Raw genomic sequence first — 15,915 nt, 5'->3', positions numbered from 1 at the left:
ATTCCACTGGAGAGACATGAAATGTCTGCAACCTTTGGAAGAAACAGAAACGGCTTTGGAAGACACTTTAGAAGAAAGTGTAACTGCTACCATGTGGGATGTCCTATCCTGTTCCTGGAGGGCTACTATCCTAATTAAACACCTTAACCAGCTAATCAAGGTCTACAGGATGACTAGAAACTACCAGACAAGTGTGTTAAGACAAAAGTCCTCCAGGAGCAGGACTGATACGGAGTATGGTACAGAGTATATCCTTTACTCAGCTTATCAGTATCTGTCGCAAGTATTGGAATATGAGATGAAGACCAAAGAGGTAATCAAAAGTAGAGGCATTCATACCAGAGATATTTTGTGTTTTAAGGTCAAATGACCCATGTGAGAGACTATGAAATGAGCGCAGACGGTTTTGAGGGTAATCAGTATTTGCACACTGGAAATATTTATTCAAACTCATGAACTTCAAGTAAATGCATCAAGTCTGACAGCAAACTATATACACAGTATAACATTAATAATAAGAACAAGTGGTAACTGAGGGGGGATAAAGCATTGAGACTTCAAAAGGATGACTGGAGCAGAAGAAGAAATGATTCAAATGATGAAATGTGATGCGTTGGGATTGGTTCTGCCAGACTTTGAGGTAACTTCACTGATTTGATTGACTAGAAGAACCCGATGAGGGTTCGCTGATTGGATGGATTGAGGTACAGAATAACACTTGACTTTATTGATCGACTCTCAAAACTCTTTTGAGAGTAATCCACGACAACGAGAGGAAAACTGATTCAATCGCACAATCATAGTCTATGCCCTGAAAGCAAGTGCCTTTTGTCTAAAAGCATGCATGCGTGAATGTGAGGGAGTGAGATGGAGTATTCATAAACTGCTTCTAGTCTGATCTCTTCTAAGAGGCTTAATCTTTCACACTCCCTCCCTTCGGTTACATTCATCTGAGACCACCCAGTCTTATCGGTGTAGACGTTCAGCGTGTGTGTGGTCAGGGAAGTCTGTGTGCAGGCCACCTTGACGGAGATGGATGTAGATTTTGTGCAGCAGAGTTCAGAGTGCAGTACAAAAATAGATTAAGATGGAGCCATAAATTCTCTGATTAAAGAAATCAAGGAAATCGGGAGGAGAGGGAGAAAGAGTGAAAGTTACAGCTCAGGATAGAGGCACCAGGTTATGAAGATCTCTTCTATAGGCCTGTAAACATGACAAATGACATGTATATACATACGTGAGTCTCTCTGGAGGTGCGCGTTTACTAAAATTCTGGTGAACGCTACTGGAGTCATTGTGTATTTTACAGGATGAGTTTCCACTCTAAGAGCTTTAGGGATTTCACTGCTCTTGTGTGCCCCATGAGATGTAGTCGGGACGTGTGGCAGCGCTGTATTCGTCAATGAGCTGCTGAACCACCTCCCGAGAGTTATCCAGCTCGTCGAAGTTGTCCTTGAATATGTCCTCCTTCCTGAACTGCTCGAGGAAGGCCTCCCTCTTCCTCAGCTTATCATACTGACGACAGGTGCGCTCAAACAACTAGGAGTGAGGGAGAGGAGAACAGAGATTAAAGAGTGCTCGAATCTAGCCTTTCTACATACAAGACAGATGTCAGGCTTTCCCTACATCTTTGACCCATTTTCCATGAGCTTCCAATCATATGCAATTACTGGATGTGGATTTTTAAACACATCTCATAGCAACTGCACTCTTGGACAGTCTAGCTGTTGAACTATTTTAGAGTTGAGCATTACCAGACAAACTTATATTTGCTGTAGAATATTTCCAGGCCTGGATATCGCAATTTAAAAAAAATTGCTTGATATTTCCTGTTTTTTTCATAACCATGGAATCCCTGTTCAGTGGTGTTTGGGGTTCTGAGAAAATAGTATTTAATAATGTTAATAAGTTATGTTAATTATAGTTGTTTCAAATAATAATTCTCCTTTTATGGCTGATAAGGGACAAGGTCCATTCTACAAACTGCTGTCCCACACATTTAAAAAGCATTTTAGTCTTCAAATCTTAGATGTGTATTAGGATCCTTCTATCCTCTATTGAAGCCCCAAAGATTCATATTGAAGCCTCAAGAATTGTATTTTTTTCATTCCTCTTTTTAAAAGTATCTTTTTGATTCTTTTAAAACGTAAAGTTAAACATTAATAATTTATTTATATTTTATTTGTGAATTCTGACACTTTATGTAATAAAAAATAATTTAAAAAGTGTCCTGCATTTTTCATGTCACTACCGAAACAGCGTATGTTTTAGTCCACTGGCTGAGACAGATTTTAACTACACTCCTTAATTTATGATCAGGAAATATTCCTGTCTCCCCCTTTCTCATATCTACAAGGTGTGAGTAGATAGGTCCCATCATTTTGAGGTAAATGTGTTGAAAAATCTGTGTGTAACTTTAAGGAATATCACCACTGCACATTTTTTTGGGAGTTTCCATTACATTTAGTTTTTATATGTGTACCACAGTTCAACTGTGCTAGCTTACCATGTTCTGATTAGCATCTTTGTGCTAGGATCAAAGTTTCTAAAATTGTCCCTACCAAAACATTAGGTGGAGTTTTGGAAGTGACATCTTTGTTTTGTTTGTAGTTATCCAATAGAATTTTCACTACCTAAACCAATTATTATTATTTCGGCAGTGGCAGAAGGGAACAAATAATTTTCATATTTGGGGGAATTAAACAAAAGTTTAGTACAGTTATGTAATTTTTTTGTTTTAGTATGCGAGTTAAAATTCTGTAATGTGATGTGATTTGTCACAACCAAAAATGTGCAGTCACTACCGAAACATGGGATGTTTTGTCAAAAACAAAGTATACTGAATTATCAACTAAGATGTTATGATAGTTACTGGTTCAATGTATATTCAAACTAACAAATCCTTAACTTCGAAATCAGTAAGATCAACTTTTAGATTTGTATAAAGGAAAAAAAGGATTCAAAATACAACAAATCTCATAAATTACACTTGAAGTACTGTTAAAAATTTAACTGTTATTTATTTACCTCAACACCTTTTAATAAAAGTCACATTTAGTGTCTCAAATATTTAGAGTAACAATTACTTTCAACATTAATAATAAGAATAACTGTTACCTAAGCAGCAAATTAGCATATTAGTATGATTTCTGAAGGATCATGTGACACTGAGGACTGGAGTTCATGTGACACTGAGGACTGGAGTAATGATGCTGAAAATTCAACCTTGCAGCAAAAGGAATAAATTATTTTAAAATATTCTAAAATAGAAGTTATTTAAAATTTTAAGAATATTTAAAAATATCACTGCTTACTGTATTTTTTTATTTAACAATTGCTGAAGAGACTTCAAAAACAAAAACGATCTAACCCCAAACTTTGTAAATCCAATACCAACTGATATAGATGAAATTAAGAACAAAAATCACCAACATAGAACCTAGTTCAACCCCTTTTTTGAACAGTATAGACATGGAGAATTCAGGGTCAGGTCTTACTGAAGAGATGCTGGTGTGATTAGCCATCATAAGACCACTGACACGATGAGCTGAGGGCAGGTAGGGGGATCGGCGGGACAGTGCCACCTGAATACTAGCCGGACCCCATGGGATAAAATTAGCTAGCTTCCTCTCCCTGATTCTCTGCAGACTTTTATGGACCTACAGAGACACGTATAAACATATAAAGATGAGGACATGCACATATCACTTCAAATAAGCTGGTTATATTTAACATGCTCACACCTGTGTGGGGTCCACCTCTCCCTGAATGATGTTGAGAATGGCAATGTAGCAATGATTGGTCTGACGGTCTCGGCCTGTGGACACCATGACATTCTTGGGCTGCAGGAGTCTCCTCATCACATCAAGAACCGTAGTCTTCCTCACACTTGCCACCTGAAAAGATGACGGCAAATTTTAAGGATATTCAAACCAAGATAGTGGAAATGGAAGAGAAACTAAATTAGAAATGTCATGTCTTTACTAAGGAAAAAATAAATAAAAAATAGACGGGCTGGCAGAATGATAGACAGAGAGGACTGACAGATCAAGCTGATGTAATTAAAAATGAGTCATTTGTACTCAGAGTCATTAACTCAGCAACATGCTTACACAAAACTACTGGAATCAATAGTGAGTTGAACAATCTTTCAACAGTTGAGCAAAGGATCTTAATGCAAATTCCTCCGTTTGACCAACTTACGGCCTGATCGGTGGTCAGCGGTGTGTATCCAGTCATGAGGAAGTGGAGGCGGGGAGTGGGGATGAGTGATGCAATCAGGCCAATCAGATCATTGTTCATATATCCAGGGTAACGGAGAGTTGTTGTGCTTGCTGACATTATAGTAGACACCTGTTAAAGAAAAGCACACTTGTCTTTTGATTAACCATGTGGGTGGGGAACAAAAATAGACCAGGCTCCTTTATTTTCATTTTTATATTGTGCTGTCTTAATTATCTGGGTGTGCTAATGGTACACTAAACGTGTCCTATATGTAAAAGCAGCTGGTGTTGAAGAACGCAGTAGCCTAGACTGGTGAAACAGGTTTTCTATTTGAACTCTGTTCACCCTTTACAGAAATCTACACACTGTATTGTTAAAGTTCATCATGTCGTATGACCGAGTCTATTAGAGGTGATGAAGACTGTGATGGATGAGTTGACAAAGTGAACTACTGATCTCGGAGCAGGGTGCTATAAGAATGGGCGTATAAGAGGAAAGCATAGGAGAGCGCTGCACAGGATGCCACTGGTTATTTATTACCAACTCTTTAGAATTTGACACAATAGCATGTCAGGCTGCTGATGACAACTTTCGGATCAGGCAACTCCCCATGTTTCATCCTCACGAAACTGACAGGCCGTGCTATTTCAGATTTTATGCAGATAATACAATACCGCTGTGATAGTATATTTTGCTAACATTTTATGGTTTAGCTTTCTATATACACACACACCAAAATCATTCTTTAATTTGTCTCATCGCCAAACAAACTCAGAGCTGCTTTAGTACGGTTGATTTTCTGATTGTCTGGATTAGCGCCCAACTGTGATCAACAGAAGAGGAGTGACTCTACTGTCCCTGCATGAACCGCACCAGGCCAGTCCCTCGATCTGCTGCAGGGATGGGCTTTAAAAATGACACTCTCTGGGTTGGATGCCTCAGCTCGGGACAGATGAATAGGGGCCTGTATTTTCACAGGTTAATGTGTAAATGACAGACTTCTAGAACTCACCAGTTGGTTGATCTGAGAGAAAGAGGGGTTCTGGATGTGCAGCCGGTCTGTTGCGATTCTGTTCAAAGCTGTATTGTCCAGCACCACCTGAAAGAGACATGGGGAGGAAAGAGATTTTAAACAAGTCAGGACTGTGTGTTGTAGACCTTTGCAGGTCAGAAGATCTGTAGCCAGTCTGAGTCGACAAATCCATTTTGAATGGAATTGACAATGCTAATTATATCTACATTAAGATAGCAGCAGTATTTAAAATTTTAATTCATATGAATAAATAAAGAATCTTACAGAACTAAGCAACACTCAACTGGTAGAACATTGGCAAGGTCATGGGTTTAATTTCTTAAAAACACCGCGAGCCACTTTAGATTACAGTCTCTGCCAAACCAATACATGTAAATTTAAAGAAGCAGAATCAGAATGAAAGAAATTCATTGTTGTGAGTTGTATCAAGAATTGCCATCTTGCTTACAGTCACGGTGTAGAAAAATGTAAATATTTACTTTTCCAACAGAACTTCATTTCAATATTTATTTTCACCTGAAAACAACGTAGATAAATAGTATGTGGCAAGGAAAAATTATACACTATTTTGATGTCTGCGATAGTTTTTTAACAGTGCTGATTATTATGTTTGAATTTTATTTCTTTTTGCAAACCTTGCTGAGTACCAATGAATATTCCAAGTTCAATATGATGTTTCTTGGCCAATTTTATTCCAATTTCAGCTAATAAACTGAAAGAAACGGAATATTAAAAGGAATTCACCCAAAAAGAAAATTCTGTCATGAATTACTCATCCTCATGTCATTCCAAACCTGTAACTGTAAGACTATTTTGGTCAATCTCAGGAACAAGATATTTTTCCCAAAGATGTACAAAGGTCTTATGGGTCTGGAGCGACATGAGGGTGAGTAATTAATGACAGAATTTTAATTTTTTTTTAACTATCCCTTTGAGATTACCTTTGTCCCTAATTTGTACATTTATACATTATATATTGTAGAGGTACAGTATTTTTGTATACAAGCCGGAATATTTGGATGAAACTGGCTTTTTAAAGGAAGAACAGAAATCTTGCTTGATTTCATTTAAATTTGTGTTTGAAGATAAGCAAAAGTCTAATGGGTTTAGAACAAAACGGTGGTGAACAAATAAAAAGAAATTTCTTTCTTTTTAATTAAGAGTTAGGAATAATGCCTCAGACTTGGCATTAACTCTAGATCTGTATTTTCATCAGAGGAAGACAGAAAGTCATCTACCTCCATTAACCTCCTCATCTTTTGGGCTGACTCTCTGATCTGACATTATTATATCTGCCAGAGACGATAATGAAGCTAGCAGACAGCTGCAAGAAACACAATATGCATAAAACAGATCTTACCCTTTACTAATGACATTTGCTCCACTAAAGGCCAATCTATTCTGAATTGCGCAGCCCTCACACATAGAGATTAGCTGGAGATATAAATAATGATGTAATGCTTTTGTTCTTTTGCTATGGTGATCAAACCCATAAATCCCTTTAAAACTCAAATAAGGATATACAAACACAATTACTGGCTCCTCAGAGAGTCAATAGGATGTGTTTGTTGAATAAATATCTGCTCAATCATGTGCTGATGGATATCAGTATGAAAGTAAAATAGAAAGTGTTGTTGATATATCTATAAACTTAAAGTCCAGATGTACAGATATGACAGTACTCAGCATGGTTTATTAAATGAACCCAGGGACCAAGCTATTGTTAAGGAGGAAATCGAAGGAGAGAAGTGGATAATCACATAGGACTGACCCTCTTTTCTCCATCCGCTGCTGTTTGGGGAATGAAAGCAGGAGAGGTAGAAAGAAGGTCTGTTTGGGAAGGTGGATTGTGTAAGTGAGGAAATGTGTAGTTAGAGTAGCAGGCTGTGTATATGAGAGGGGCACTGTTTCAAATAGAAACACATTCATTTAAGATGCACAATCCTGGAGTGTGTGTGTGTGCGAGTACCAGTGTGTAACACATCCTCCCGAATTCTAGGCCAGCTGAAAAGGTTAAAAGACAGTGTGTGTGCGCATGTGTTCATTCACTCACCACACAGTCTGCATTCTGGGTCAGTCTCTTTAGCGTCAGAAGAGAATTATACGGCTGTACGACAACATCACTCATCTCATCTTGGTTAGGGAAGACAGAGTAGGTCTGAACCAGTTTTTTAGGATACCTTAAAAAAGACAGAAGAATGGCTGAATGCTTCAGGCACAAGAACACGTGCCCAGCTGAGCACCGCTGGTGCCCTTGAGGTTGCACACGCAATGGTATTAAACACACCCCTAAAGAGAGGTAATTACACCCGGTGATGACCGCTGCCGCCTGCATCTCCCTCTAATTACACTGACTGCCACCCAAACGCTTCATGCTTGCACGTCTAGACGAACAATGCAGAGGGCGTGGATCTGTGCTTCAGGAGAGGGAGTGTGGACTGCTAAATCAGTCAGAGCAGCGGGATTCCTTTATCAGTGAACTGTATTCACACCTGTCGTTCAGTCGCTCCAGTAGGTAGGACCCGAGACCAGATCCTGTTCCCCCGGCGATAGAGTGACAAAGCACAAACCCCTTAAAAAGAAACAAAAATGTTTAACATAAAACACACATCTATAGGAGTACAAAGGTGCTTTAGATGCTAACTGTGACCAGAAAGAATAATTATTCTTTGGTCTCAAATACCTTAACGCTGTGCTGCCTACTATGTCAGTTAATCAAGGGAAGATTTACCCCACTAGAACTGATGTTTAGAGACATTTTTAGCCTTTATGAAAACATATTCTTTCAAATCATATATAAAAAAACAAAGCCTTTTCAGTCAAATTTATTTTGAGCGAAATTAAACACTAATTCTGTTCAATTAATCTTTTAAATGCATTTACATGCACCCTCATGGTGCAATTATGAAGGGATTTTGGCAATATTGCGATCAAACTAAACATGATGTAAACAATACTTCTATCAAAATAATGGGATCAAGCTCATGATAAAAGCAAGCAAACCTGCATTAAAATATGTGGTGTATGCTGATTCTAATTGCAATAAAGAAACACGTTAATCCCATTATTAAAGCTCTGACCAAAGTGCAAGTGAGCTCGGATGTTCACTCAACTGCACAAATGACATTATTCTTAAGCAGGCCCAGTTGTACAGGGGTGCTAATCACCCTCAAATGAAAACAAGAGCACCCTCAGCCCCCTTAAAACACCAAAGTTTTGTTCATTGCGGAGTTAACCAAGTTTGTAAATACTCTTTCTTTATAACAAAGCGTAGAAAAATTTGTGATTCACTGTACAGTGTAGAGAGATTCATTGATTTTAACTGAACTTGAAATCAAAGAGATTGCAAAATTCATCATTAGACTGAATACTTTCCAGCACATCTGCATTCATGTCTTGATTTTTATGTATTTGGCAAAGTGTCCAACACCTTATGTATGCGAGTTAATCGTTTTTGTTATGGGGTTTGTGAATAATGAAATTAAAAATAATGACATTTTCAAAGAATCTTGAAGAAAATATCAGTTACCACAAAAATATTAAGCAGCACAACTGCTTTCAACAGTGACCAGAAATGTTTCTTGAGCACCAAATCAGCATGTTAGTATGATTTCTGAAGGATCATGTGACACTGAAGACTGGAGTAATGATGCTGAAAATTCAGCTTTGCATCAAAGGTATAAATTACATTTCAAAAAGTTACATTTTAATTATACTAATATTTCACAATAGTACAACTGAATTATTTTACTTAATATTTCACTTAACAGGGCGTTAGGTTAAATAATATTTTTTGTTTAGAATAAGAAACTTAGCTGGAATATATTTTTAAAGGTATAATTAATTCAAAAATAAACAACATGGTCAATTTGATCACAATCTTTCTCTCAGAATATCTGTATATGTTGGGTAAACTGAGGGAGTGTTTTCTGCCGCCACATTTTAAATATCTGGGGAATTTTTTTTGCCCCAGGCCCTAACTAGTTTTTGAGACAGTTACTCCCCTTTCAGCAGTTAGCATGATATGCTATACACACACACACACACACACACACACACACACACACACACACACACATCCAACTAATTGACTGGTAACACCATCCTCCAAACCACTCCCTAACCTCCAGTTACATACAAGTTATACATGTGCACGCACACACAAGTAATTGTGGGTAATAAAATGAACGACATTTCGAAGGGAGGGCTGAGTCTTGTTTTAATGGGAGGAACATCTGTATCTAGTAAATTAACAGTGCATGAAAGGCATAAAATCGCACTTTTGTATAACTGTCTGTGTGGACGATAGTAAACATACATATATATATATATATTATAAATCTAGCTATATGTATACATAGGTCTATGTATGTCTGCAATCTAAAAAAGAACAGAGAGAGCACCATAGAAAGGGGTACAGAAGGAAAAAAGTAACGGAAAAAATGGAAGTACGTCAAAAGGTACGTCACTTTACCATCTGGAGATCATCAGAAAGGGTTTTACTTTGTTTAAAAACTGAATCTGTTTAAAAACCCAGATGTTCTCCAAGAGTCAGAGAAAATGGTATTAATGAATGATACGCAACTAAAGGGTAAAAACCAACCCATTCACCATAACACACAAAGAAGAGTACAGTCACTGAGAATCATACCTCCAGACTGTCACTGCCATCTGCCTCTCTGTCAATGATGTCAAAGATGTCCTCGTGGATTTTTTCTCCCTGAAATGTACAATATATTGACCACAAATTAAATTAACAAAACAAGTCATTTTTTCCCCTTTTTTTTGTGTTGTTGTTGAAACAATAAGTCTAATTATTGTACAATTATATATATATATATATATATATATATATATATATATATATATATATATATATATATATATATACACACACACACAATTGTTTGACCACATCATAATTCAATTTGGTTTTGGAAAATGGCATAATTTGTAAAGAAACTATATCATCTAAATGTTTAATCACTCAATATATTTGTGTACCTACAATTGATGCAATGTGCTGAATCATATTTATATTGTTGGAAAGATGCATTCATTTAAAAATGTACCACTTTAGTCAAACGATGAAATGGGGTCATTTTCTTGTGCAACTGCTTACACACCACGAAAAGGAGTTAGCTTTTCGAACTAGTTTTATTTGAACTAAAAATGAAACAAAGTGCCGTCAGATGGAGTTTTGTGTTGTTCATCAATATCTGTTAGCGCGAGCCTGTGCTGCTTGTGATTTTGACTCATCAATAAAGAACACATCTCTGACACATTATTAAAGGGTGTTCTGTTCATTTAACTATTAATATAGGAATGGTAGACCATCCCAATTGTAGCAAGTATAACCGGTATCGCCGAGTCTGCTTTAATTATCAGCCTTCACGCTCTCATAGACACAAAACTACAGAAACTACAGTCTGACAGAAAGATTTCAAATGACTGATTTGATCTGTTTGGAGTACTTTGCTAATTCAACCTACATGCTATTGAATTAATGTTGCATTATAAGTGCAAAACTTGCAGGAAAAAGTAATGTCCAGTCTCCACTATCCCAAACCAAAATTCAGGGCCCCAGAGACTGCACTAAACACCTCTAATAGTCATTATTAATATCTAATTATAAACTAAATTCTCACACTATATGAAGAGCAAAAAAAGTGGCCATGCATTGTGAAAAACTACAAAGGAAGGATGGCAAGTTGAAATATGAAATAAATGTAACCTAAAATAAAAGTCAGCAATGATCTGATGTCTAACATCACTCAGTGTACCTGAGAGAAGCCACTGGCCCAGTTGTTACCGGCTCCACCGCCATGCTCAGACAGGTAGATGTTCTCCGGGTTGTACAGGTTGGCGTAGGGAGAGTTCAGGATGGTGTGGATGACTCGGGGCTCCAGGTCCAACAACACAGCACGAGGGATGTAGTGCTCATCATCTGCCTGAGGGGGGCAAAACAGAGGAGAAAAAGATCAATGGAAATTACTTTTCCTAAGTGCTCCTCAATATTCCTTAACAGGAAAGGACAAATGGATTCTCCATTTAAAAAATGAGAAGTACTCAAGATGCTTATGATTACTTGAGTAGCTTGAGACTGCAAAATGAAAGCATCCATGAGAATTCCTAAATATATCTTAGAATGTATGACATCAGTAGTAGACATTAGTGGATGAGCGATGTATAGGCAAGGCTGATATATTCACAGATAATTGCCATCTTTTACTTATCGGGATCGATCGACAAATCTTTTGTGTCTATAGTTGCCAAAAGGGGAACTTTTATTTCGACAGTGATGACAAAGCCAGTGCATTAATAGACATATATGCCATAATAATACCTTCTCATATACAAGCAAATCCACATAATTTAAACAACTATTTGAATATCTAATAAATATCGAATAAATATTTAATTCCACAAACCACACAAAAGTTTGCAAATCTAGCAATTAGTTACTTGGACATGTGCATTTTATAGCCAGACTAAATTCTTTATTTGTGAAAATACTATAATACGATTATAGAATCAAGACTTTGATATCAATAAGTAATAAACAGATTTCACATATAATACCACACATATATAGACACCTTTCAAAGGTCACCCTGCTCTCTAAGATATTGGCATCACCATCAAGAATAAAAAAATTAAATCTATATTAGTAGATCACTAATTTACATAACACGCAGCTAGCCATAATACAGAGGAAATGAGTATAATACTGTGACTCATGCAATTTATTCACATCAGTAGAGAGCTTTAACACTCACTGCCTCATTTCAGAAGAAATATAAGCAGTCCCTTTGAAAACATTAGGATTTCACTGCAGTTTCTGTTGAAATAACTAATTTTGTTCTTTAATTGGAACAGTCTTTTGTTCCAAAAAAAAAGGAACTAGAAGCTGTGCCATTTATTTCTAATTAATTTTCCCTCAGATTGTGGACAGGCCTCCACATAATGGTTGCAGAGGGATAATGGACTTCCAGCAGCTGCAAACACATGCACCCAGCTCCGCCTGGTGGTTCATTATGTGAACAGAATCAAGAATCTTACCGAGATATCACATTTTATTTGAAATGATTTTCATATTATATACACTATATTTTATTACGTTAATTTATGTATTACTTAGAACATTGTTTTAATCGTATTTGCACTTGTTTCTTACTGTAGCATTTATTTTTCTTGACATGACCTTTTTGTGTATACTGTTTCGGCAATATTGTATGCAAAAACTATCATGCTAGTGAAGTACTTTGCTTGATGTCTTGATGATAAGATAGGTGTCTATATACAAACTTATATAATTTATATAATTAAATAAAGACTTGAAAGCAGCAATCTTGACGTGTTGATTATGGTTGGTGATTGATTTGCTCCAAACGCCTTAAGTTATTGGTCTATATTTGTGTACCTGATAGAAGAAGACATCTTTCCGGTCTGTACCCTCAGTGGCGAACTCTTCGACGATGCCCTCAGGGCTGATGCCATGCTCCGCACACAGCTGCTTCCAAAACTCAAAACCAACTGAACAGAGAAAGGAAAAGCACACCATTCAGTCCATTAATGCTGGATTCTTAACAACACTTGTGAAAAGGCTGTTAGCTACTGTCATGTCAATATATAGTGGTGTGTTAAGAATATTAATGTAATGGCTATCGTTTATACCACAAATTTGACAGAAATCATATTTTGTCTTCAGTGACCAAGTCTGACACAGTCTCAGATCACATGAGACTCACACAGTAACTTACATGAACATCTTCTTTAGTAAAAGATAAAGTCAATGCAAATTCCTCTAGCTAAAACTGCCAAACGTGACTGTAAATAATACTAAGCAGCGTTTAGAATCATGTGCATACATAAACCCACAAAGTTAGACGGTCAGGTTGGATACATTACAATTTGATCCATTACAGTTATCTCCAATTGACAGTATTAAATAATTATCCTTACTAATTTGCAAACAAAAAATAAAGATTAGTCAATAAGTGAAAACTAGTGAATACGTTTTTGGCTTCTTGCTGACGAAAATCTCCAATAAACAACCAAAACCATATGGACTGTATCTATTGTGTCATTTCAAAGCTATCCAGTGTGATGATAGCTAACTAACGTTAGCTAGATAGCTAACTTTTTATGTAACGTTAGAGACTATCAAAAAGAGCGTAATACACAGCGAATGGCTCACTCTGATTCCCGCACTGTCCGAGCTGCAGGGTGATGATTTCTCGTGGCATGCTGTGCTGTTATTTAAGCTGTAGGACCAGTAACTTAAAGGTGATAGATGTGCCGCTGTCAGTCACCCACTATGCGTATTCCCGCTCCAACAGCAACGGCCCAACGGAACGGGCGCGCGCACTGCGCATGCCCAGACGTAGGCCCTACTTGGCCTCGCCAGCAAACGTGAACCGATCGATACTTGCTGAAATTGTACTCAAATAACTCTTTATTGATATTAGTGGGGAAAAAATACACTAACGAGAAGAAAGAACAGACAGAGAGCATCAATTACGTAATTCATGACGTAGGACGGATGCGTTAACGTTATACAACATCAAAGCTGCGCGTCAGTTGTGCAAACAGAGGAAATTTGATCTAAGTTATTAAAGAAATTCAGATCAGGTTTAAAAAAAATTAAAAAAAATATTTGTTAAATTTCTCAGTGTATAGCAACATTTTTATTTTATTTATTGCCTTCATTTAATATGTTTTATTGTAGTCACTCAATCACTGGCAAAAAGCAAAAGTTTTAGCCTACCATTTACTTTGATATGAAGGGTTTTCAAACGTTTTGATGCCGATGATTCCGAAATATCACAATCTTCTTAAGATTTTTTAATAAAAATGTATTCATTTATATCATTTATTTGTATGATTACATTACATTTTTGTCCTTCATAGTGAAAAATTATGGAACCATTGCACTCAAATATAATGCATAAACCTCTCAAATAAAATCCACAATATCTTTAGTATTTCTTTTATATAAATAATAATTATGAACGATATTTGGGCTTTTATTACCTAATTATGGTTTTATAAACCATACTGTAAAATCTAAATCTTCCTATCAAACCTCATCCAAATGACACCATTTGATTTATAAGTAGAGTTTACGCTTGTGACAACCTTTAATAAGAAACAAACATGTAGTCTGGGAGATTGTTAAAGTTGTTCTCATCTGAAGAAAGAGGTGTTAGTTGTTGTCGGTTGTTGTTCTCCTCTAAAGAGAGAGGTGTTGGTTGTTGTTGTCGGTGGTTTATGTTGTTATCTGAAGAGAGAAGTGTTGGTTGTTGTTCTCATCTGAATAGAGAGCTGTTGGTTGTCGTTGGTTGTTGTTCTCATCTGAAGAGAGAGCTGTTGGTTGTTGTTGTCGTTGGTTTATGTTCTCATCTGAAGAGAGAGGTGTTGGTTGTTGTTCTCATCTGAAGAGAGAGGTGTTGGTTGTTGTTGGTTGTTGTTCTCATCTGAAGAGAGACCTGTTGGTTGTCGTTGGTTGTTGTTCTCATCTGAAGAGAGAGGTGTTGGTTGTTGTTCTCATCTGAAGAGAGAGGTGTTGATTGTTGTTCTCATCTGAAGAGAGCTGTTGGTTGTTGTTGGTTATTCTCATCTGAAGAGAGAGGTGTTGGTTGTTGTTCTCATCTGAAGAGAGAGCTGTTGGTTGTTGTTGGTTGTTGTTCTCATCTGAAGAGAGACCTGTTGGTTGTCGTTGATTGTTGTTCTCATCTGAAGAGAGCTGTTGGTTGTTGTTGGTTATTCTCATCTGAAGAGAGAGGTGTTGGTTGTTGTTCTCATCTGAAGAGAGAGCTGTTGGTTGTTGTTGGTTGTTGTTCTCATCTGAAGAGAGACCTGTTGGTTGTCGTTGGTTGTTGTTCTCATCTGAAGAGAGAGGTGTTGGTTGTTGTTCTCATCTGAAGAGAGAGCTGTTGGTTGTCGTTGGTTGTTGTTCTCATCTGAAGAGAGAGGTGTTGGTTGTTGTTCTCATCTGAAGAGAGAGGTGTTGATTGTTGTTCTCATCTGAAGAGAGCTGTTGGTTGTTGTTGGTTGTTCTCATCTGAAGAGAGAGGTGTTGGTTGTTGTCGTTGGTTGTTGTTCTCATCTGAAGAGAGACCTGTTGGTTGTCGTTGGTTGTTGTTCTCATCTGAAGAGAGAGGTGTTGGTTGTTGTTCTCATCTGAAGAGAGAGGTGTTGATTGTTGTTCTCATCTGAAGAGAGCTGTTGGTTGTTGTTGGTTGTTCTCATCTGAAGAGAGAGGTGTTGGTTGTTGTTCTCATCTGAAGAGAGAGGTGTTGGTTGTTGTCGTTGGTTGTTGTTCTCATCTGAAGAGAGAGGTGTTGATTGTTGTTCTCATCTGAAGAGAGCTGTTGGTTGTTGTTGGTTGTTCTCATCTGAAGAGAGAGGTGTTGGTTGTTGTCGTTGGTTGTTGTTCTCATCTGAAGAGAGAGGTGTTGGTTGTTGTTCTCATCTGAAGAGAGAGGTGTTGATTGTTGTTCTCATCTGAAGAGAGCTGTTGGTTGTCCTTGGTTGATGTTCTCATCTGAAGAGAGAGGTGTTGATTGTTGTTCTCATCTGAAGAGAGCTGTTGGTTGTCCTTGGTTGATGTTCTCATCTGAAGAGAGAGGTGTTGGTTGTTGTCGTTGGTTGTT

The 15,915-nt window shown here is 37.3% G+C and overlaps 1 protein-coding gene across 1 annotated transcript; it reads right to left on the bottom strand.

Moving 5' to 3' along the window:
• Positions 1–404: 404 nt before the first annotated feature.
• LOC113097169 (tubulin gamma-1 chain) lies at positions 405–13,616 on the bottom strand. Its single transcript, XM_026262376.1, has 11 exons — positions 13,458–13,616; positions 12,681–12,793; positions 11,041–11,208; positions 9,909–9,977; positions 7,750–7,829; positions 7,311–7,437; positions 5,237–5,323; positions 4,204–4,353; positions 3,744–3,896; positions 3,498–3,659; positions 405–1,539 (listed from the first exon to the last, which is right to left on the bottom strand). The coding sequence occupies exons 1-11, from the start codon at positions 13,504–13,506 to the stop codon at positions 1,342–1,344; spliced, it is 1,356 nt and encodes a 451-aa protein (XP_026118161.1). The 5' UTR covers positions 13,507–13,616; the 3' UTR covers positions 405–1,341.
• Positions 13,617–15,915: the final 2,299 nt, after the last annotated feature.

The sequence above is a fragment of the Carassius auratus genome, unplaced genomic scaffold (assembly GCF_003368295.1).
Source record: "Carassius auratus strain Wakin unplaced genomic scaffold, ASM336829v1 scaf_tig00216128, whole genome shotgun sequence".
Lineage (NCBI taxonomy): Eukaryota > Metazoa > Chordata > Actinopteri > Cypriniformes > Cyprinidae > Carassius > Carassius auratus.
The sequence above is the reverse complement of the archived record's forward strand: the minus strand, read 5'-3'. Positions and strand labels throughout refer to the sequence as shown.